Below are 20441 nucleotides of genomic sequence, written 5' to 3'. Positions count from 1 at the left end.
CCAGATGTGCCTGGAATTGTTCAATGACCTTGTCCAGGAATGGAAGATCTGAGACTGGGTGATAATTGGCCATAATGGCCGGGTCCATAGATGTGTTTAAAGGAGTGGTTTAATAGCAGCTTCTTTAAGGGTGTCCAGGAAGACTCTCTCACTGAGAGAAGCATTCACCACCCCACTGAGCCCATTGCCCAGCCCTACCCAGCTCACTTTGATGATCTAGGAGACAGGTGGTAGGTTTCACTCGTCTAAGCAACCTGTCCACATCATCAGAGGTAGCAGATTGGACTTGATCCCATACAACCTGACTAGGCAGAGCTTTGGCACTCTCCCGTTCCAGCCTTGCTCCCATGATGGAATCTACCTCTTTCCAAATACTGTTTTCTGCAGATGCAGTAGAGGCGGCAAATAAGGTCCTCTTGGTAGGCTCAGTGTTGAGCTCTAACTTGTTGCTTTGCCTGTTCTGTGGAAGAATCCCAGCTCCCAATTGACGTTCCATTTCATGTTTTCTTTTTGCAGGAGAGCCTTCCATCAGTTCTACAAGGAATGTGTGGAATATACGTGCCCCACAGAGGACATCTACCTAGAGTAGGGGCCGGGGCAGCCCCTGCCCTCCTGTACAGACAAGGGCCATTCCCCCCCATTGTGCATGGACAAGCTGCTTTGAGATGGAAGGAGGAGTGGGCGTGGGAACAGTGTTCCTCAGTGCGCAGAGCCCCACCTCTTTCAGTGCCCCTCCTCTTTCCTTGGGCTGGGGGTTTGGGATGGGTGGGGTGGGTGGACCAAAAAAAAAAGGGTTTATTATCAGAAGAAGAAATATGCTTTTCCGTTCGTTTGTTTATCTGAAATAAAGCACCACCAGCGGAAGCAGGTGTTGCTGCCGCTGGTACAGGAGGAGAGTGGGCATGGGCACTGGGAGTGCCCACTTGAATGGGCTGCCTTGGTGCTACTGCGAGAGAGAGGGCTCCACGAGTTCTGCTCGAGTCTGTTTGGGGCCTGCTCTAGTTCTAGCTGCCGTGTTCAGCCCTTCACATTGGGAGTTTAGTAAGATGAGAATGCTGCTCTTCCACTGCAGAAGGAATAGCTAATAAGCTTGGGGATGGTTGCAAGTAGTGAGCCCAGTCCCTGGCTGGGATGGTGGGGTTGGGGAATAGTGGACGAGGAGACGGGGAAAGGGGGTGGTGGCCATTTGCCCCGCCAGTTCCCAAGACATAGCATCCATCTCTTATCCTGTGCCTGCAAAAAATCCGGGAACCACTGGAGGAACACTGGTGCCTGTCCTAGCCCCTCCCAGTTTGAAGGCATGTAGACAGCCAGGGAGGACCCATGCCCTGGGAATCTGCTGATGGAAAGAGCTCCTCCACCCCGGCCCTTGCTCTAAATCTCCCTTCCCTCCATACCCGCTCTCCAGCTGCAGGTTCTGCATTCACGGAGGGAATCTGGACCCTGCACAGAACACGAGAGCCAGGGTTCATCTGATTCATCTGCATCAGGGGCTTGAGAGGAGCTCCAGCCATAAGCACAAAATTGATTCAGGAAGGGCTCGGTCCCACGGAGAAGAAGCAAAGCTGGGAGAATAGCATGAGTGACTAGGGGCTAATAAGAGCTGCAGAAAGGTGTGCCTTTGCCCTTCTCCCCCTCCCCCCCCAAAAGCAGGGGGCTCTGTGCTTCTGCTCTAATGACAACAATGATTAAACGTTGATGTTTCAAAGAGCCTGCGTTGCTGTTGTTTTGTTGCCCAAGGAGACTCAGGCCTCTAAGCAAACTGCTGTTTTCCTGGGAATTGCAAGAGCCAAATTTGACATTCTGCTAGCCTTCCTTGGGGAGCCACACCAGCTGCAGCATAGCAGCATTCCAGGTTCTGCAACCCCCATTTTGAAACCAAATTATAGTACATCAGATTTCCAGGGAAATGTCACACATCTTCAGTTTTCAAAAGTACAGGTATAAAGCTTGCATAGGCTTATAAAAGTGTGGAAAGGTCCCACTGAATCCAATAGTGTTGAATGACTATGTTGGGTATTATAAAACAACTCTCTTGTAGATCTCGTTCTTCTTGGAATAGCTTGGCTTTCAGGCAGGGTGGGGAGCATGGCACTCCTCCATTGTCTCCCAAGACAGATGGAGGCCAACTCCCTCCCATTTCCATTGAGGTTCTGTCTCCATATATTTGTGAACCTTGGTGTTGTGTGTCTTTTTTTTTTTTTTGCTTTCAGATACAATGGGGAGGGGGCTTAATTTATTAGTTATTGACAATCATTGAGAAGTCTTGCCAGAGTTTACCCAGCTGTTGGCCCCCTGCAACCACCAGAAATGTGTCACATTCCCCTATTCTGGTTAAAGGCTTTCAGATGTCAGAATTCCAGGACCTCAATGGACTCTGCCACAAAATCTTCTAATCTACTAGCCTCTTCTCTAGCTAAATATAGAATGTATGTTGGCAGCTCTGTTGTTGCCAGTTAAGGAAAGCAGCCAATTATTAAGCGGCATTCAAAGGGTTTTGGGTCTGCATTTCTACCAGATGTTGGGGAGACCCTAAAGTAGGGATGGGGAATCTGCTGCCCTTCAGATGCTGTTGGACACTAATAAACGTTGATTATGGGAATTGTTGTCCAATATCTGGAGAGCCATTGAGGCACTTAACTTCTGCTTTTCTCAAAACAAAAACACTTAATTATACACCAAAAAAGCCCTAAATGAAATCAATTTTGTCAAATATGGAACTGTATATATATTTACATTATACAATTCAACTCATAGTAGTCAGCTTCCATAGAATCTGGAATTTTATTGTGCGGCGGGAGCAAAGAATAGAAGAATTGGCAAGAGGGGAAGTAATATTGGACCCACAATAAGAAGAGTCATGACGGGAGGCAAGGGAGAGAAGGCAATGGCAACAGAAAGCTGTGGCCAACTCAATCCCAGCCTCTGCATCAAAAACACACACACAAAAACCCCCCACCCATCTCTGGCCCTCATCAAATGTTTTCAAGCTTTGCTCAACACCCATAAGAGTGAAAACATGAGATGTGAGCCAAAACCTTGCAACTGCCCTGCTGAGTGCCAAGTGCCATGCCTGTAGGATGGATGCATAGAGCACACAGAACTGGGGGGGTGGGGTGGGAGAGAGGCATGCAAGTGTGAAAGAGCAAAGGAAGGGGAAGATCTCGCTTCTTGCATTACTAGGTGATTTGGGTTTGAGGGGCTTTTGCTGCCTGTGACAGATCAATTAGTTGGTGCAAGTACACTTCAGAGGTGGCACCTCTAGTTGCATTTCCCTAAGAGACTCAAAGGAGGTCGTCGTAATAATACTCCTCAAAATTTGGCTCATCCCGCTTGCTTTTGTGTGCTTTTTGCAGCTTTTCCGATTCCTTCCGCTGTATCCGTCTCCGGAAGTTGGGCATCTTTGGTTTAATGCCATAATCTGTGAAGACAGGAGCTAGTAAGAGAAGTGTGTGGCAATGGCAGGGGAGGAAGAGAAAAAAAATCACATAGGAGGATGTGGAAGTGAAGGCTCACATGGCCCTAAGAGGGGCATATTATGGGATCCTCGAGGCAGTTAACTAGAGGCAGGGTTGGGGAAACTGGAGGAGGGATTCACCTACTGAGCGCTGCCAGCACTCAGCGTGCAAAGACTTCTGCCTGCACAATAGGGCTTTCCCCTCTCCTCCCCCACATGCACCCTGAAATTAGATCGTAAGAACCTCATGCAAGCTGAGGAGAGGGAGGGTGGTTCAACTGGCACACCAAAATGCTCGCAGTGATGCAGTGATAAGAGCGGCACATGGGGTTCCTCCAATGTTGTTAGACTCCAGCTCCCATAAGCCCCAGCCAGCATGGCCAGTGATCAGGGATGATAGGTGCTGTGGTCTGGCAACATTTCAAGGGCACCAGGTTGCCCACCGGTGCTCTAAGGATTGACTTATTTGAACCAACAGGGCATCCTAGGGTGCTTAAGGCACATGGTTGTCAAGTTTGTTAGTCAGTTTAGACTTCTTGGCTTAATAAGCAACAGTGGTGGCATTCAGAGGCGTTGTGTCAAAAGTCAATCAAGAGTCTTGTCTTATCCACTTCCGCCCACCTCTCCCTACAGAACCACATTCAAATTGCTTCCATTCCATACAAACTCAAATGAGGGGCTGAAATTGACAGAGGGGTGCTTTTTCTTTCTTTCTCTTGAATCCAGAAAATAGATGGTGCAGCTGGTCATGGAAGAAAACTCAGTGATCTGATACAGCTGGGTTTTGTTGTGGGCGATGATTAAGAATAATAATGATAACGATAATAATACTTATTAGTTGCTCTCTCTTTTACAAAAAGTCGACTCAAAATTTTGCTTTTATTTATTAAATTTGTATACCACCCTTCATCTGTAGATCTCAAGGAGGTTCATAGCATGAAAATACAAGATGAAAATACATAATAAAAAGAAACGAAGCAATAAAAAGCCCTCCCACAAACACATTTAAAAGGATGTTAATCAGCCAAAGGTCTGGTTGAAGAGTAACGTTTTTGCCTGGTGCCTAAAGGTGTATAATGAGCATTCCACAAATAGGGAGCCTTGCAGAAAAGGCCCCTTCTCATGTTGCCACTCTCCGGACTTCTCATGGAGGAGGCACACGAAGAAGGGCTTCAGATTATGATCGCATGGTCTAGGTAGGTTCGTATCCCGTGCACTAAAGGAGGGAACAGTATCTAAAACTCTCCAAGTTAAAGGCCTGGCTGAATGGCAATGTTTTTGCCTGGTTCCTAAAAGTAGCCAGTGGCAGTACTAGGCAGAGCTTTCCATAATCAGGGAGCCACCACTGAAAATGACCATTCTTGTGTTGCCACCCACCTCACTTTCCTTGGAGAGGGCACACAGAGGACAACCCCAAACCACATATGGAGGATCCAGGTTGGTTCATGTTGGGGAGATGTAGTCCTTCAGCTGCATAAGGCTTTATAGGTCAAAACCAGCACTTTGGATTAAGTTCAGAAATTTGGTAGCTGGAACAGTGACGCCAGAATAGATTTGAAATGCTCAGGCCATCTTGCACTGGTCAGCAATGTCTCTGCTGCAGCTTTCCCTACCAACAGATCCCCAAGATGTTGGATTATGACTCCCACCAATCCCCTATGATTACTTTTGCTGCCCAGGAATAATTGGGCTGTAGTCCAATGACATCTGGGGACCAAAAATTGAGAAAGGTTTCTTCTAATAACCTGGAAGGGACTTTTCCCCCCTAACTTGTGACTATATATTTGACGATCCCTTTGCCCAGAGGTAAGGACTACAACTCCCATCAGCCCCAGCAAGCATAGGCAAGGGTCAGGGATGGTGGGAACTGTAGTCCATCAACATCTGGAGGGCAACACATTGGCTCTCCTTGCCCTATGCTGTTGTGTAGTAGGAACTGGAAGGAATACATGCCATCCACCAGGCCAAAGTGCTGCTGCTGGAGCTCCAGGGGTGCAGAGAATTCCTCTGGGACAGACGGACTGAGCCTGCTGCAGAAGAGGACAAGGTCAGGAACTGCGATGGTTGTTGCCTATAGCCCTGATCTTATGGACTATTAGCGCAGAGGGAGTTCCCCACGTGGTTATTTCAAAACACCTTCCCGGCCAAATAATAATTTATAAAACAAATCACAAAGCACTAGCCCAAATGTGCAATTAAAAAAAGTGCAAGTGCCTATAATAAATCCTCCGTAGTTAAAAAACTTCCCTCCAAACCATAACATATCCTCTTGATCAAGGAATTATAGATGTAATCAAATCACATTTCGAAAATGCAACTATTTAAAACCTTATTAACTAATTAATTTTATCTGTTTATTATATCACTTTCCATTTATAATGTCTTGTTTGAAAAGCATGTACAGACCCAAAAGATGGTGGATAACTGCAGTATTTACTGAAGATCTTATTTTTGTATCGCCTGTGTCCCCATTTTCCCCGCCCCCCCACCCACTTCTGCATCTTTCTTCAGGACATCCAGCAATGCAGTGATTTCAAGCATTTGTCATAATCAAGGGGTCTGCATGAAAATCTAAATTCTCCAAAGAAATTTGACTTGATACATAGGGGAACATCTTTAAAGTGGTTCACTATACCAAAACAGTGATGGCCATTACACTAAAATGCAACATGAAAATCATGCTCTGATTCAGCCCAGTGCTGTTTGGTGGTTACGACTTTTAACCCTGGTAAAATTCTGTCTAATGATACTCTTTGAGGCCTCCCTTCGTTTAGTCCCCCAACACACCCCAAAGAAGAATGAGCATAAGCCACATATTGCAGTTTTCTTTTCTTAGTGCCAGCAGGAGCAAAAGATCCTTAAAATGTGCCTGCTGACAATTTCAATAGGAATTAGGGCATGTGAGATGCGTCGATCTACCCAGATGTTGAGCCTTTGGAATATAATCCTACTGCTAGCTGTTGTTTTATATTTGGCACGGGTTTCCTTTGAGAAGGGGTCATGCACTGAGACTTAATGGCTATCTCTGATTTAACCTGCTGCCATGATTCCTTAATAAAGCGTGCCTGATTCCTAAAGAAAGGCAGGCAAGTGGCTTTCATTTCAAATGACCCACTTTTCTTCACCCTCATTCCTTGCCACATCTGGGTAGCAAGAGTCAGGTATACAATTCATTGTACACATTTTTTCCCCTCTAATGGAGAGTGCAGGGCCACCAAGCAGTGTTTTACCTTTGAAGACTTGGCATGGACAGTCCTCTCTCTGTGAGAAGAACCAAGAGAAGCAGGAATCCCATTTGGCCAGTCAAATCCAACAATGGGTTCCTACTCTTAGTGGCTTTCAGCAATGGAACTTAAGACAGCTCCCAGTGCCTACAATGCCATCACAAAGGGTAAAGAACACACAGCATTCTAACTCCTAGGTAATGGGCCTGCCCAATGGGGCCAGTCTAAGAATGCAACTTGTGCAGCCCCTTCGGAAAAAGTGTCCTCTCAGGCAAAGTTGCATGATTCTACAACTCTTCTAGCTGAGTCCCATTTCAGAGAAACATGCTTCATCCCACATGACGTACTTTCTCATCAGGCATCGTTGATCCTATGCCCACTTTCTTTCCATGAAGTCACATTCTCTAGGAACAAGAGAAGAGCCCCAGCTTATGCGCCAGCCAGGCTTCAGTAACACAGCATCAAAGTAACTAGTACAGCATAGGCAAACTCGGCCCTCTAGATGTTTTGGGACTACAACTCCCATCACCCCTAGCTAACAGGACCAGCGGTGATGGGAATTGTAGTCTCAAAAACATCTGGAGGGCCAAGATTGCCTATGCCTTTACTAGTGAGTTAGGCAGCTGTGCGAGTTCGACAGTAGAGCGAGGAAACAGGCATTCTGCACTCGCTTCCCCACCTTTTTTTTTTACCTAACGAAGACCAAACTCCAAAGTATTAATAAACAACTGGTAGAAATACTAGCACAGATGAGGGGGCTATCAAAGGTGCTGTTCTGTATAATAGATGTACGACTATCTGCCTGCTGAACATTATGTCCTTGGTACATAGAGCTTGTGGCTCGCAGGGGACAAATTTATTCTCTTGAGAATCAGAGAAGTTGGTGGATGAGGCCCTCAGAGACATGATAGGAGAATCCCACACTCTCCAGCTTTCACAGAGAAGGGGAATCTGTCAGTTGCTTGCATTAAGGTGTCACAACTGAAGCATACAGTGTTTGTCCGGTCCTGTTTTAACCTGCCCTGAACCATGTGGTTCAACTTATAGGGCCAGTCTTCATCAGATGGAGACTAGAAACCCGATTGTAACTTTTCTCTCTCACCTACCCTTTCTTTAAATTCAAATTCTCCATCTCTCTCACTTCTGTTTTTATTTATGCTTTATTTTGAAGACTGGTGAGCTAGCGAAAATGGGCTTCCAATCAGTCTAGCCACTGGTCGCTGCTACAAAACTGTGGAGTAGGAAAGAAGGGTAAATTAAACAAAGGCCTCTTGCCAGTAGTGACTGCAAAAGTCTATCGTTTCACCCATAAATCCCTCCAAGGACCCTCCATAAGGTGGTGATGGCACCTACCAATTAAAGGGAGAAGGTAGGAAGATGGGGACGAGACCCCAACTTCCAACAAACTTAAGAAGTTTGTGTGTCATCTGAAAACAGGACAGATTTTCCTTTATCAGCAAGCTTGCTGAAATGACTGATAGTCCTCCTCTACTAAACAAATTGTTCTAGTACATAGATCCTTTCCCTGGGATTGAGAACATTTATTTCCTATGGGTTTGGTTTTCGTTTTGCAGGAAAATTGTACTACACAGCAGAAAATGGAGAGCAGTTTCCCCCACCTGTCTGTTGCAAGGAGGCTATTGCTAGCTTTGGAAAAAGAAATCTACAAGCTGAGCACTCTCCATACTGCCTCCTGAACCTGGTGGGCCCTGATTCATGGCAAACCCTTCCAAGTATTCAGCCTACCACTGCAAAAACAGACTGAAGATGCTGGGAAGTGGCATATCAGTAAATGCAGCCTTAGCAAGAAGGAAAAACAGACCGTGCCAGTAAGTAACCGAGGAGGTAGGCAGCACAAGCACTATGTGCTCCATCTGCTGCTTTATGGGTGGAGAGAGTTGATGAAGCACTCGATTACTTCTTCTTGGATGCCTTGCATAGGGCAACCATTCTGATTTATTTGACCCAGGCATCGGCTCAGGCCTTTATGTTTCATTTGCTGGGAACTCAGTTCTGCAGACACCAACCAATTTGCCAGGGCCTTTGGCCCTGCTTGCCAGCACCTCCGCAACTGGCAGTTTGTTCAGGGAAGCCCTGCAGCACACACTAGCTGTTATCCAGACAGTCTGCAAGCTGTGGAGCTGCATATCCTCAAAGGCAGGGCAGGAAATTAAGCAGGCTGGCAGAGAAGACCAGCAGCCACAGCCCCTGGCAGACCAGGCTCCAGCCGAGCAGCATATGGACCACTGGAAATAAGCCAAGGAAAAAAGCATACCCAAGAGCATTCTTGGCTTGCTGCCTGAGCTGGCCCAAGGGGTGGCTCAGTTCCCTGCCAACCACAGCACCAAACTGCATATGTTTTCACTGTGAAATATGGGGTGAGGAATAAGCCTGGCTGTATAGCCAGAAAAGGGTAAAGGGTTTGTGCAAAGACCAGCAATAGCTTATTGTGAGTCTGGAAGCGGCTTTTCAGTGATGACTCTGAATTATGTGCCAGATAATAACATTAAGATAATGGTTTGGAGCACATATCCTCACGTGGTTAATTCCAATGATCCAATCCCACCCTTTGCATCTGAGAATGGGGTGCATGTGCACAAGGGGAAACATTTCCAGGCTGGTTTGAATGCTAATCTCTGTCTCACCTCGGAAACAAAGCACTGGCAGCATCTGCAAAACTCTCTGCCTTCCATCCCAGCTGGCCAGAAAGCAAAAGACCTTACTAGTCCTGCGGTGCATGTCCCCAATATTCAAGAGAATAGACCAAATTAGCCCAAAAGCACTGCCGACTCCCGGCTTTATTCATTCATAGCCATAGAAAATGCATACCAAAAAAAAGGGGTCCCCCTCCATAAGCCCCATGAGATCCAAAACCATATATCAGAATGGAGAGAGGAGTAGCATAGGAACCTTAAGACCTACTCTTTGTAGCATTCTTAGTTCACAGGGAGATACATTTAAAAAAAAAAGATGTCAGAAGAGCCCTTACTCTTCTCTCAGTAATCATTAGCATAAGCCATAGAAAGACACATGTTGTGTTGTTGCTGCTGCTGTTCTTTAAAGTCTCAAGGTTGCCTCCCGCTGTATAAAGTCATCCTACCACCACAAGCTTCTGCCTTTTAGCCTGAGCGCCCTCTGGCTGCAATAACCTGAGCTGAGGCCAAATCAACCCCAGTTGTAGAAATAAATTTTCTGCCAGGCTGGCAAGTAGTCCATCAGTGGCCCTGAAATGAAGAAGGGAGAAAAATGTGAAAATGAACTGGAAGACCTTAAAGCAACATGCGAGAAATTAACTTGCCAACATTTGCTTCCACAACTGCCCCTTCCCAGCCAACATCTGGAGTTCTGAAATCACAGGTGGGGCATATGAAAGAAAGGCTGTGGAGGGCTATTCATAGGGCAAGAAAAGAGATCTAATATTCATATATCTAAAGGAAGGACTGATATGAAATATATCTCAAGAAGGTGTCCCTTGCATAGACCCCCTTTGTCTTGACAGAAAAGATGTTTGGAGAAGGAAAGCCCACCAATAATAATAACTGCTATTCCTGTGTTGCTCAACAGTCTGGATTCTGCACAAAATTGTCTTTGTCAACTCCTAAAAGTTGCTATTTATTCAGACAATTTGTAAGCCATGCCTTCATCCAAAACATGTACATTTTTTAAAAGCAAGTATGAAAACAGTGAGCAGCATTCAATGTAGCACTGAGATGCTTTGGTCAGACAAGCAGAATTGCTTACACTGAAGGAACAATCTTATCTTTCCTCCCGGCACATGCTGCTCTGATGGTTCCCTGACTGCCCCACCACCACCACTAAAATCTCCAGGAGGAGATTTTAATGAAATATTAGATCCCAAGCTAGATATAAACAGTGAAGGAAACAATCACCAAATATATGGAAGATTGATGTATCCTACTAAAAGAGAATATACATTTTATTCAAATGTGCACCAGCATCTTTTTAGGCTGTGGAGATACGTATGTGACAATAGCAGACAACGGCAGCAAAGCATTTTTAGTAGCCACACCTAAAGTCTTTGAAGAGACATTTCAGCTTCACAGATCCTAGTGCCAACTTTTCAAATGATCTTCTAGCCCTGCTGCTATCCTTGAATACCCCTCATCTAAGCACATGCTGATTAGAAAACCCCTGATTAGAAAACCAGTGGAGGATTCTCCCTACGGTCTCCTTAACCTTTATCAGCTTCCTTTAAAAAGACCAATCATAGCAGTCAGCTACTTACGAGTGACTAGGCCAACTCCAGGGACATAATCTGCCAGCAGGCGCAGCAGAAAGAGGATCCTGCCCCTGAAGGAACAGAGAGAGAGAAAAAACACCTCAGATGAGCCCATGAGAATGGCTTCCTTCCCAATGGGAAAGGGACTCTTGGAATGGAGCTTACAGACAAAACCCGTTTGGGTGCTGAATGCTCGCAAGCCATGGGTTTCTCTTTTAGAAATCCAGAGGTCTCCTGATGGGGGTGGGGATTTTAATATGGTTGAAAAGAAGCCAGCCAGGCAGCCTTACTCAGAGTATCTATCATAGAAAGGAGATCTCAGCAGGTAGTACAGCAGCAGGAGAGTCCGACGCCTCAGCTCCACACACTCGCGCTTGTTGAGATCTTTCATGTCACTCAGTAAACTCAAACTGCAGAAGGGAAAGCAGAGAAATCACAAGGGGCTGGATATGTGTGTGTGTGTGTGTGTGTGTGTGTGGAGTGCCAAGCTATTCTCCCAATCATTTTTTAAAAAATGATTCTCCTAATCATTTTTTTAAAGACAGGAGTGCAACTAGGCCTCAAGCCTGCCTGAGAGTAGTACTTGTTGACCTGAATGATATTCCTCTTAATCTAAGTGATGAGGAATTTGACAAACACACACTCCCTCCCTCTGTTTCTCACTCTCCCCTTCCCACTTTTATGTTCCAAAGTTGAGTCCTGCTGCTGAAAATGAGTTCCAGAGGTGCACCGTGGTTCAAAGGAAGCCTGCTACCATCTCTCAGAGAGCAGGGCCTGTAAGACAGAGTTGTTCCGCCTGGCCTTTGGCTTGGAATCAGCCTGATCCCCTCCCCCTCTTTCCTTTTCCTTCTGTGATGGAACCCTTAATTGGGGACTTCCCTGGCTTTTTTGCTTTTTTCTGGCCCACATAGGACCAGTCTGGATAGTTGGCCTTGGTGAAGATTTGACGTTTTCTCCCCCCAAACAGTTTTTGATCTGGGCTTCCACTGAAATGAGGCTGCACTTTAAGTTGTATTTTAATCCTGTTTTTAAGTTGTATTTTAATCAATTGTTTTTATACTTGATGTTAGCCGCCCTGAGCCTGGTTTTGGCTGGGGAGGGCAGAGTATAAATAAAATTAAACAAACACACAAACAAACAAACAAACAAATGGAACAGGAGGACAACCCGGCAGCCTCTGCCACGAAAGATAAAGCCCTCCTTTTTCTGCCAGCTCCTCACAGAGGGGCTGCTTCTCTCCTTGAAGCTGCAGAGAGGCACACCACTAGCGGAGTAAAACAACCAGGTAATCATCATGTTACAAAAAATTTAAGGTGAAATAAAATGGATCCAGGACGATGAAATGCTTTTATCCCAACTGACCTTGAGATATCCAAGGCTGCTGAAAGGAGCCAGGGTCTCCAAGATCTCTGTCCCCATAAGCCTACGCTCACCACTATGTGCAAGAGTTAAGGAACTGAACAGACAAGAGGCAAAAAACTATAGAAGTAGAAAGACTTCCCAGCCGTCTCATGAGCCCAAGGGGGCTACAATAGCAAAAATTAAAGCAGGATCAGAATAACAGGGGACGTTAATTGGAGCAGATCTTCAGGCCCATTGACTGAAGCAAAGCCTCCAAGTGTTTGCCCAGGAGCCAAGACCCGCTCAGCATTAAGGGCCATGCTGCTCCACACTGGGGCTGCAGCTCTCTCTGGTGGCGCACAGGATACACTGCAGGGAGGATACAGTGGAGCAACGGGCGGGTAATGTAGATGGACTCAGCAACTGTTTCCTGGGCGCTCAAAGGGGTTGGCAGCTGGTCTGTCTCCATTGCTCTTCGGTTCTGCTTCTCCTCCCTTTGCTGAGGCGCTCCCCAATGTCTGGAGTGCAGGGATGGGGCTAAAATTAAAAAGGAAGAAAGAAAAAGACTAAGCTTTTCATGGATATCATACTTTGGATGAGTAACAACAACAACAACAATTTATTATGTATACCCTGCCCATCTGGCTGGGTTTCCCCAGCCACTCTGGGCAGCTTCCAACAAAATATTAAAATACAATGGTCTGTTAAACATTAAAAGCTTCCCTAAACAGGGCTGCCTTCAGCCACCAGCAGTATGTCTGCACTCTCTGTACTTGTGCATCAATTTATTTAATTTCTATCCTAACCTTCCTCCCAAAGACCCCAGGGCAGCCAGCCATCAATCTGTTAAAACAATACAATTTAAAATAATTTCAACTATCTAAACACGTTTTGTACCAGTATGTCGAAAACTGCTGCCGTTTATGGAGATGCCCTTATGTGTCTGAGTACATGTATACATGTGCACACTTTACATTTGCAACCTGGCAACACATGCAGAAACCTAGTTCTACCGTAGGTGTAACATGGGAGACAAAGGAGAAAGATACTCACTGCTATCAAGAGATCTCACAACACGGCTACAGCGCTTCCCCACATATATCCGCTCTTTCCCTATTGAGTTTACCTCCATATCTGTCAGGAGACAGGTAAATAAGACCACAGTAAGGGGCAGGGGGAAAGCCCTCCTCCACTCCAGTTCTTGGTTTGTTCAGGTTAGCACATTCATTGAAACAGAACAGCAGACTCACAGGCATGAGGATACATTAAGTCTGAGGAGAAATGTGACCCTCTGCAGACTGCTGACACTAAAGAAAAGCCTGGACAGGGCACCAGAAAATGCTCTTCAAACTTTCTAACATTGGCCTCCCTGCAGGGAGGAAGACTGCAAGCCCCAACCACAGCATGCCACAAGCTAAAGCCTAAAAACAGGGATAGCCAAAGAAATGCCCTCTAGATGTTTTTGGGCTATAATCTCTCATCATCCCTGACCAATGGGCTATGCTGGCTGGGGCTGATGTGAGTCCAGCAACAGCTAAAGGGCCGCAGGGAGTTCAACAGTCTGTGAAAGCGTCTGCAAAAACCGAGATGAACAGCTGGTGAAATGACAAAGATTTACTGCTGCTCAGGTTACACAAACCCTTCCTTTTCTCAAACCTAGTCAATCAGTTGGCCGGCATTCAGAACTTCCTTCCTGACTAAAGCCAAAGTGGTTGCAATCCACCATGCACTTGACTCACCTTTCTGCTGCAATGACTGCCTTCTGTCTAGAGGCACAATAGGAGGAGATGTCTGGATGCCAGTTTTGTACCACAGCAAGAGCAGGAGGCGCAAGATGGCCCTGTGGGTTAGAAAAATCTGGGGCTATAAATGCCAGGCGCACACTAGACACTTCACCGCCAAGGCGGTAGAAAGATATAGCTCTCCGATTTGCCATCACAGGACCATTCACGCAACCTTGCATTTGCAACCCTATTCAGTGATGCGTGTGCAGTGAGGTTCCTGTCAGGTTGCTGCTGTTACCAGAAGTTCCAGCTACAATCACTGGAGGAGAAGGAAGAGTTAAGACAGCAATCAGGTGAGGGATGCAGATGGGGAGCTATAACTGGAGGAATCCCAAAGGCATACAGCTCCTTGGGCATGCCCAGTTGGAACAAGGTGCTATCTGAGTACAATGACCCAATCCAGTCCCATGATGGAACACGGCAACTAGGGAACATTGTAAAACTAGAACAGTGCTCTCAGTGTCATGCAGGAAGTGCCCAACCTAGAGTGCAGTGGTACCTCTGGTTACAAACTTAATTCATTCCAGAGGTCTCTTCTTAAGGTGAAACTGTTCTTATCCTAAGGCATGCTTTACGCTAATGGAGCCTCTCGCTGCCCGCGTGCCAGAGGTGCGCGATTTCCGTTTACATCCTGGGGCAAAGTTCACAAGCAGCTACTTCTGGGTTAGCGGAGCTCGTAACCTGAAGCGTTCGTAACCAGAGGTACCACTTTATTGTGGCACATTAACCCCAACAATCAAGGTTCCAACAAGAGTCTCTTTCCCCCGCCTCCCACCAAAGGATTCACATTTACACCCTTGGGATTCACAAGGTGCAATAGTTCCTCTCCGTTGAACACTCACTTGGCCAGCTGGATGAGGACAATGATGGCCCACCGGCCAGTCTCGCCCCACACTTTGGCAGCCCCCATCTCGGCAAAGACCTCCACGCATTCGATGACACTCAGCCATGTCAACAGTTTCTGCTGGGGAAGCGCCTGCAAAGCAAGAGGCAAGTGAGAGACAACATGATGCGACCGGCTTCAAAGCATAGCCAAAGTTCTCCTCTTAAACCATAGCAAGGTGATTCTGCAGGGGGCTGAGAGGAGGAATAGGTCAAGAGTCCCTCATACAAAGAAAAGTAAGGGAACCAGCTGGATTCCAGTGGCCCTACCAGCTTTAAATACCCTCAGACAGGCTCATCAATCACACAACAACATAGATCTGTGTGCCACAGTTGTGTTTGCCTGCAGGTAGAGAGGTTAGCTGAACTCAAGCTTTCCTGACAAATGGTGGGGTAAGTAACAGAGGATGGCTACCCTTCTCATTCCCTGCTTGCAGATCTCTGTTAGGAAGTCACTGTTGTATTTACAACATTGGATCAAATCAGCCTTCACCAACCTGGGCATGTCATGTGCTGACTAGGGCTGCTGTAAAACATCTGGTCCAAAACATCTGGAGAGCCTCAGGTTGGCAAAGGCGAAATTAGCTGGATCTTTAATCAGCAACCTCTTTCTCATGACCATAAGAAGTGGAAGAGCCATTTATGTTGGCAGTAAGAGCCATTTGTGTTGGGAGAAGAGTTCTGCATTCAGTGTTAATAATGCCTTTCTGCAAACTGCCTACATTTACTTAGGCTGCAATCTTAAGGAAGACTAGGGAGTAAGCTCTCTTGAACACAGCAGAACCTGTGATGTGGGTTTTTCAGAAAATTTCAAGATGGGAAAAACATATACAAATTAATGTAATTTGCATAAAAAAATAGTTGGCACTGGAAAATTTTCTCATGCCCTAGAGAGCGATCTAATTTAGCGTGTTTATTCCACTTGTGCTTAGTAAACAAAACACATTGAAACTGCCAAGTTTGCCTTATACTATATTTGTAATTGGCATCCATTTAATCATTAATAATGAGCTTATGAAAATAGAAAGTTTTCCACAGAAAAATGAAGGACTGGGGGGAAAAATCCAACCCACAACACTGAGCGGGACTGTTTGGTGAGTCCAAATGCTCAGGACTGCACAACTGAGCTACACAAATTCTTATAATCACAGGAGTATAAATAATAAAATTATTAATTATTATCATCATTTATTTTGTCAGTCCCCCGATGGCTGAACAACCTGCTCCCTTTGTCTCCAAACCTTCAATGCTACCCCATGTCCTCAAACTTTCCTTTAAACTCAGCAGTGCCTGATGCTTTCTGTTCTACCACCACAATTGAAACGGAAGAAGATCCTAAAGAATATATTGATTTCAGTGAAAGATCAATTGGGCTCCTTCACCCGCACCCCCACCCCAATCCTTAAAGGGAATTACATAGAGGCCAGAGTTCATGTGGTGCACACCAGGTAAAGAAAGAGTTGGATTTTGAATGGCTCAAGAAACTGGTGTCACTCACAGTATAAGCCAGCAGTATTCCTGGAGGCCACTGTAACTTTCATCAACCTTCCAGAATGTTGTGGCGCAAGCAGACAAGGGCTGGCAGATGCCCAAGATTCAACCAGATAGCAGCAGCTTCAGAATCTATTGCCAACAGGATAAAAGCCAGGAGCGACATTCTAGTCCTTGGCATGGGAGACAGGGATTGTACCCCACCTGCCTCTTCCCTTGCATAGAAAAGATTCTTACCACAGAAAGAGGGGGCTGCAGCTCTTTCCGAAGGATCCAGTCATTCAACAGCACCAGCAAATTGGAGGCAGAATAAACTGAGAAAGCAAAAGGAGGAAAAGGCACAGGAAGAATTACTGCTTATAACCAGGAAAAGAAAAGGCCATTGATTAGAAGAGGACACTGATTTAATCAAACAACCTTTTCTTGAAGGAGAGGCAACATGAAGATAAAGTGAGCATTGCCATCTCTGGGCAGGTCCTCACAATTATGCAACTTTCTCAGTTGCACATAGGTAGCCAAGCGCCTTGGCCCTCTTCCATAATCTGGTGCAATGGGTGTATGTGGTAAACAGGTCCATTCATTCTTGCCCTTGGAATGATGCTATCAGATGGTATACCTTTATCACCATAAATGCTATTTCAGAATGGATGTTTGCTTATAGTCTTCAGAATACCTTTGACCTGAGCTAGGCTGCTAGCACCTGGCAAATATTCTGGCCTTATTGAAGTAGGATGGCTGTTGCAAGAAAGAATGAGCAGAAGCAAATCAGATACAAAACAGACAGTAATTTGCTTGTTGTTTTTAATTAGATATAAATGACTTAGACATACAGGATCTGAACATCAACTTAATGGAGTGAAACTAGCCATTTGCTGGCAGTTGCCTGGGGCATCAGAAAACATCCACCATTACCATTTATTTATTTAATGTATTTATACACTGACTTGAGAGTGAACTGAAATCCAACAAGATGAAAGCACTGTTGGTAGGCAGTTATTGTGTCTGGGAGTTGCAGAGAAAACCTCTTCTAGATGAAGTCACAGAGATGATTGGTAGTTTGTGAGTACTCCTTGTTCCAATTGCTTGAGCCCCAGAGTTCTGGATGAGTCACCAAGTGTCCCCCTTCCTGGATTAGGATAGCTTGGGCACAGTGAACTCAAGAACAAATTGTTGTAATGCACACTACTTGGGGATCCCATTGAAAATGGCCTGAAAATTGCAGTGTGTGCAGAATGCCACCACTGGATTATTGAACATTACAGCAAGGTGAGATCATATTATACCTAGCCTTCAGGAACTATGCTGGCTGCTTCTGGTACCACACCCAATTTGTAATGTTAGCCTGTAAGACCCTAGATGACTTAAGACCAAAATACTTAAAGGACCACTTCCTCTTTTTGAGTTTAGAGGTTCTACTATATTGTACTGTCCTGAAATTCTTCTGGATGAAGGGCAGTCTAGAAAAACTATAAACTAACTCTTTCAAGATGGCTTACATTAAAACACAAAATTACAATAAAATAAGGATGAATTACTGGGAAACTAGTAACTCATAAATGTCCACCAAGCATTTCTAAAATGTCATCAAAACCAACAGCAAGAACGGCATGATAATTTTTAAAACCCTCAAGTGAAAAAGTGAGCCTTCAGATCATTCTGAAAGGTCTATAGTGTGGCAGTCTAATGGAGCAATGAATTTTAAACCCTGGGGTCGCTACAGTGAACACCTTCTGCCTCAAACATGTGTGTGCCTCCCTGCCCACATTATTATCATTTCCCTTTGGGTCAATAGGCCTTCATAAGAAAAAGGATTTTTTCCAGTCCAAGCTCATTTACTCTGCACCAAAACTTTCAGCAACCACTGAGAAATCTTGGCTATGCATTAAATCTTTCTCCTTAAGACAAGGCCTCCTTCAGGTCATCTTCTCCCGACAAAGCATGACATTATTTGCAAAACATAGCATAGGTCTGGGACCCCACAGCCAATCTCCAGCTCTACTTACCCAGCTCAGACAGTTCATGAGAGTCAGAAAACCGACCTGGAAAATAAGCATAAGGAAGACATGAACCAATATTCCACACTCTTTTGAAAACAGTCCAAACAGGTCTTCTGAGGGAAAGGCTTTGATGCAATTCTTACACAAACATGCTACCCTGTTGCTCAATCAGCCTGGAGGTTAAAATTTCCCACAGAAGCCTACATCTACTCTGCATCTTCTTAACCAATACAGAGCTGAACTGCAGTTTCATCAACAAGAGGAGACACGTCCTATAGGTAAATGACAGCTGACAATTCTCCAATTTGAGTCTCTTTGCCACAGCATTGTAGGAATGTAATCCCAGATTTTTCTTTATATTTGACAGACACTAGGGCCACTGTAAATTATGGTTTAAACAATATAGTCATAATTAGGTTAAAAATATTGTTTTTTTCTGATGAACAATGAGCAAATTTTATTTTTGTTTTAGATGTTCTCTTGACCAGGTATACTGCAACTTATAGTCAGGTGATGGTTATCATTTGGTTCCATCACCACCTAACTGATAAAATATGGAAGTATGGAACCAGAGGACTGGTCCACTTGTGGAGTGGGAAATGGTGCAAGAATAGGAAGCAGATGGTAGGAACAACAGCTGTCACAACAGAGAGGCTCTCCAAGCATCTGAACTGGGATAAGTATTGGGAACTTTAACTTATTTATATATTATCCAACAAGGCAGCCAAGTTTGCAGATGATAGCAAATTATTCAAGTGTGGTGAAAAGTCAAACAGACCATGAAAAACTCCAAAATGATTTGTCCACAACAGAAAACAAAATGGCAAAGGAAATGCAGCGCAAATAGTTATAAAGTGATAGACATTGAGGCAATATGGGATCTGAGCTGCCTATGTCTATGTCTGAGCTGCCTAGGGCTTCCTTCCAGGGAATGAATTTGCCTGGTCACCACTGGAAACAAAATAATGGACCAGATGGACTCTGGGTTTGATCTAGCAGAGCTCTTACGGATTGGAAAGTAACTGCCCTGCAGCTACCCAAGGTTGCAACAGAAGTCACCAACAAGGTGAGCTATCTTGGAGCATCGAGTGTGACCTGGGCGCTTTCAAACAGGAGGTTATCAAACCGGTGATTGAAACCGGCTGCAGGCACTGAAACAGGCAGGTCACCCAAACGGGAAGTGGCAGAGGGCTGCCTGAAGAACTCAATTAAACAAATTAGGGTACAGTACTCTTAGCAAGATGCAAAGTAAAGGGATTCATTCGAGCAGATCTCCCTCCAAATCCGAGTCCAAAGGTCTGGAGGATTTGGAAAAGGGACACACACACACCCCCAGTCATTTATTTCCTCTCTCGCTTGGGGCTGCCACCTTCCGACCTGGCACAACTCCCGCTCCTCTAACAGCTGCTGGGGAAAACTTCACCTGCCGGACTTCTGCCGGCCGCGCAGCTCTGAAGCCGCGCCCACACATCTTCTGCCGGGGGGAGGGAGGCAAATGGCAAACCTTTCCCCGCGGCGACTCTGCGTTGGAGAAAGGGAGCTGGGATTCCTCAACGCCCCCCCCCGCCGGCTCGCCCCCCGCCTACCTGGCAACAGGTAAGAGAGGCCGCGCACGGTGCTCTCCAGCTGAGCCGTGGCCGCCGGATGTCGCTTCACGTAGTCCTGGTAGCGACCGCACAGGTGCCGCAACCTCCCTAGCGGCCCCTGCGCGGATCCTGCCATAGCGGATCCAGAGACGGGTGCGCGCCTGCCTGCGTGCGTGCCCCCGCAGCACAGCCGCCCCCCACTCCCCGCCTTTCCCCGCAGCAGCCGGCGACCCACGAACCCGCTCCGAGAACGACTGACTAAGCACGCATGCGCGCGCGCTTCCGGGTCGGACTTTGCTTTTGGGGGGACACGCCTCCTCCGTCTCCCGACACTGCTCTTTTATTTCTCCCTCCGCCCCCACACTTGCTCCGCGCCTGCGCAGCTCCTGACCCTGCGATGGAGAGAGAAACGAACCAATCGAGCGCCGAGCGAAAGAAC

The 20441-nt window shown here is 45.9% G+C and overlaps 3 protein-coding genes across 7 annotated transcripts in view; 1 reads left to right on the top strand and 2 right to left on the bottom strand.

The window, feature by feature from the left end:
- The window catches only part of MAPK8IP1 (mitogen-activated protein kinase 8 interacting protein 1), a 90364-nt gene extending 88654 nt beyond the window's left edge, over positions 1-1710 (top strand). For all 4 annotated transcript variants that reach the window (XM_081905973.1, XM_081905971.1, XM_081905970.1 and 1 more), the window contains one exon: positions 517-1710. In XM_081905973.1, the coding sequence (XP_081762099.1) occupies positions 517-589 (73 nt within the window). In that variant the 3' untranslated portion in view covers positions 590-1710. The remainder of the gene's footprint in view (positions 1-516) is intronic.
- Positions 1711-2760: 1050 nt separating this feature from the next.
- On the bottom strand, positions 2761-7174 carry FREY1 (Frey regulator of sperm-oocyte fusion 1). Of its 2 annotated transcripts, none has more exons than XM_081907998.1 (3): positions 6688-7159; positions 5411-5484; positions 2761-3421 (listed from the first exon to the last, which is right to left on the bottom strand). In XM_081907998.1, exons 1-3 carry the CDS (start codon positions 6750-6752, stop codon positions 3285-3287), a joined length of 276 nt encoding a protein of 91 aa, XP_081764124.1. In that variant the 5' UTR covers positions 6753-7159; the 3' UTR covers positions 2761-3284. The 2 variants fall into 2 exon arrangements, 1 of the variants encoding a protein (XP_081764124.1); XR_014167593.1 differs by having other exon boundaries at positions 3360-3421; positions 5411-5487; positions 6688-7174.
- A 2275-nt stretch (positions 7175-9449) lies between these two features.
- On the bottom strand, positions 9450-20235 carry PEX16 (peroxisomal biogenesis factor 16). Its single transcript, XM_081906125.1, has 11 exons — positions 20003-20235; positions 18423-18458; positions 16657-16733; positions 14889-15022; positions 14002-14102; positions 13316-13396; positions 12647-12799; positions 12284-12356; positions 11212-11331; positions 10928-10992; positions 9450-9905 (listed from the first exon to the last, which is right to left on the bottom strand). Exons 1-11 carry the CDS (start codon positions 20136-20138, stop codon positions 9847-9849), a joined length of 1035 nt encoding a protein of 344 aa, XP_081762251.1. The 5' UTR covers positions 20139-20235; the 3' UTR covers positions 9450-9846.
- Between the last annotated feature and the right edge of the window lie 206 nt (positions 20236-20441).

The sequence above is a fragment of the Podarcis melisellensis genome (genome assembly GCF_964234715.1).
Source record: "Podarcis melisellensis genome assembly, chromosome: 1".
In the NCBI taxonomy this organism is placed as follows: domain Eukaryota; kingdom Metazoa; phylum Chordata; class Lepidosauria; order Squamata; family Lacertidae; genus Podarcis; species Podarcis melisellensis.
The sequence above is the reverse complement of the archived record's forward strand: the minus strand, read 5'-3'. Positions and strand labels throughout refer to the sequence as shown.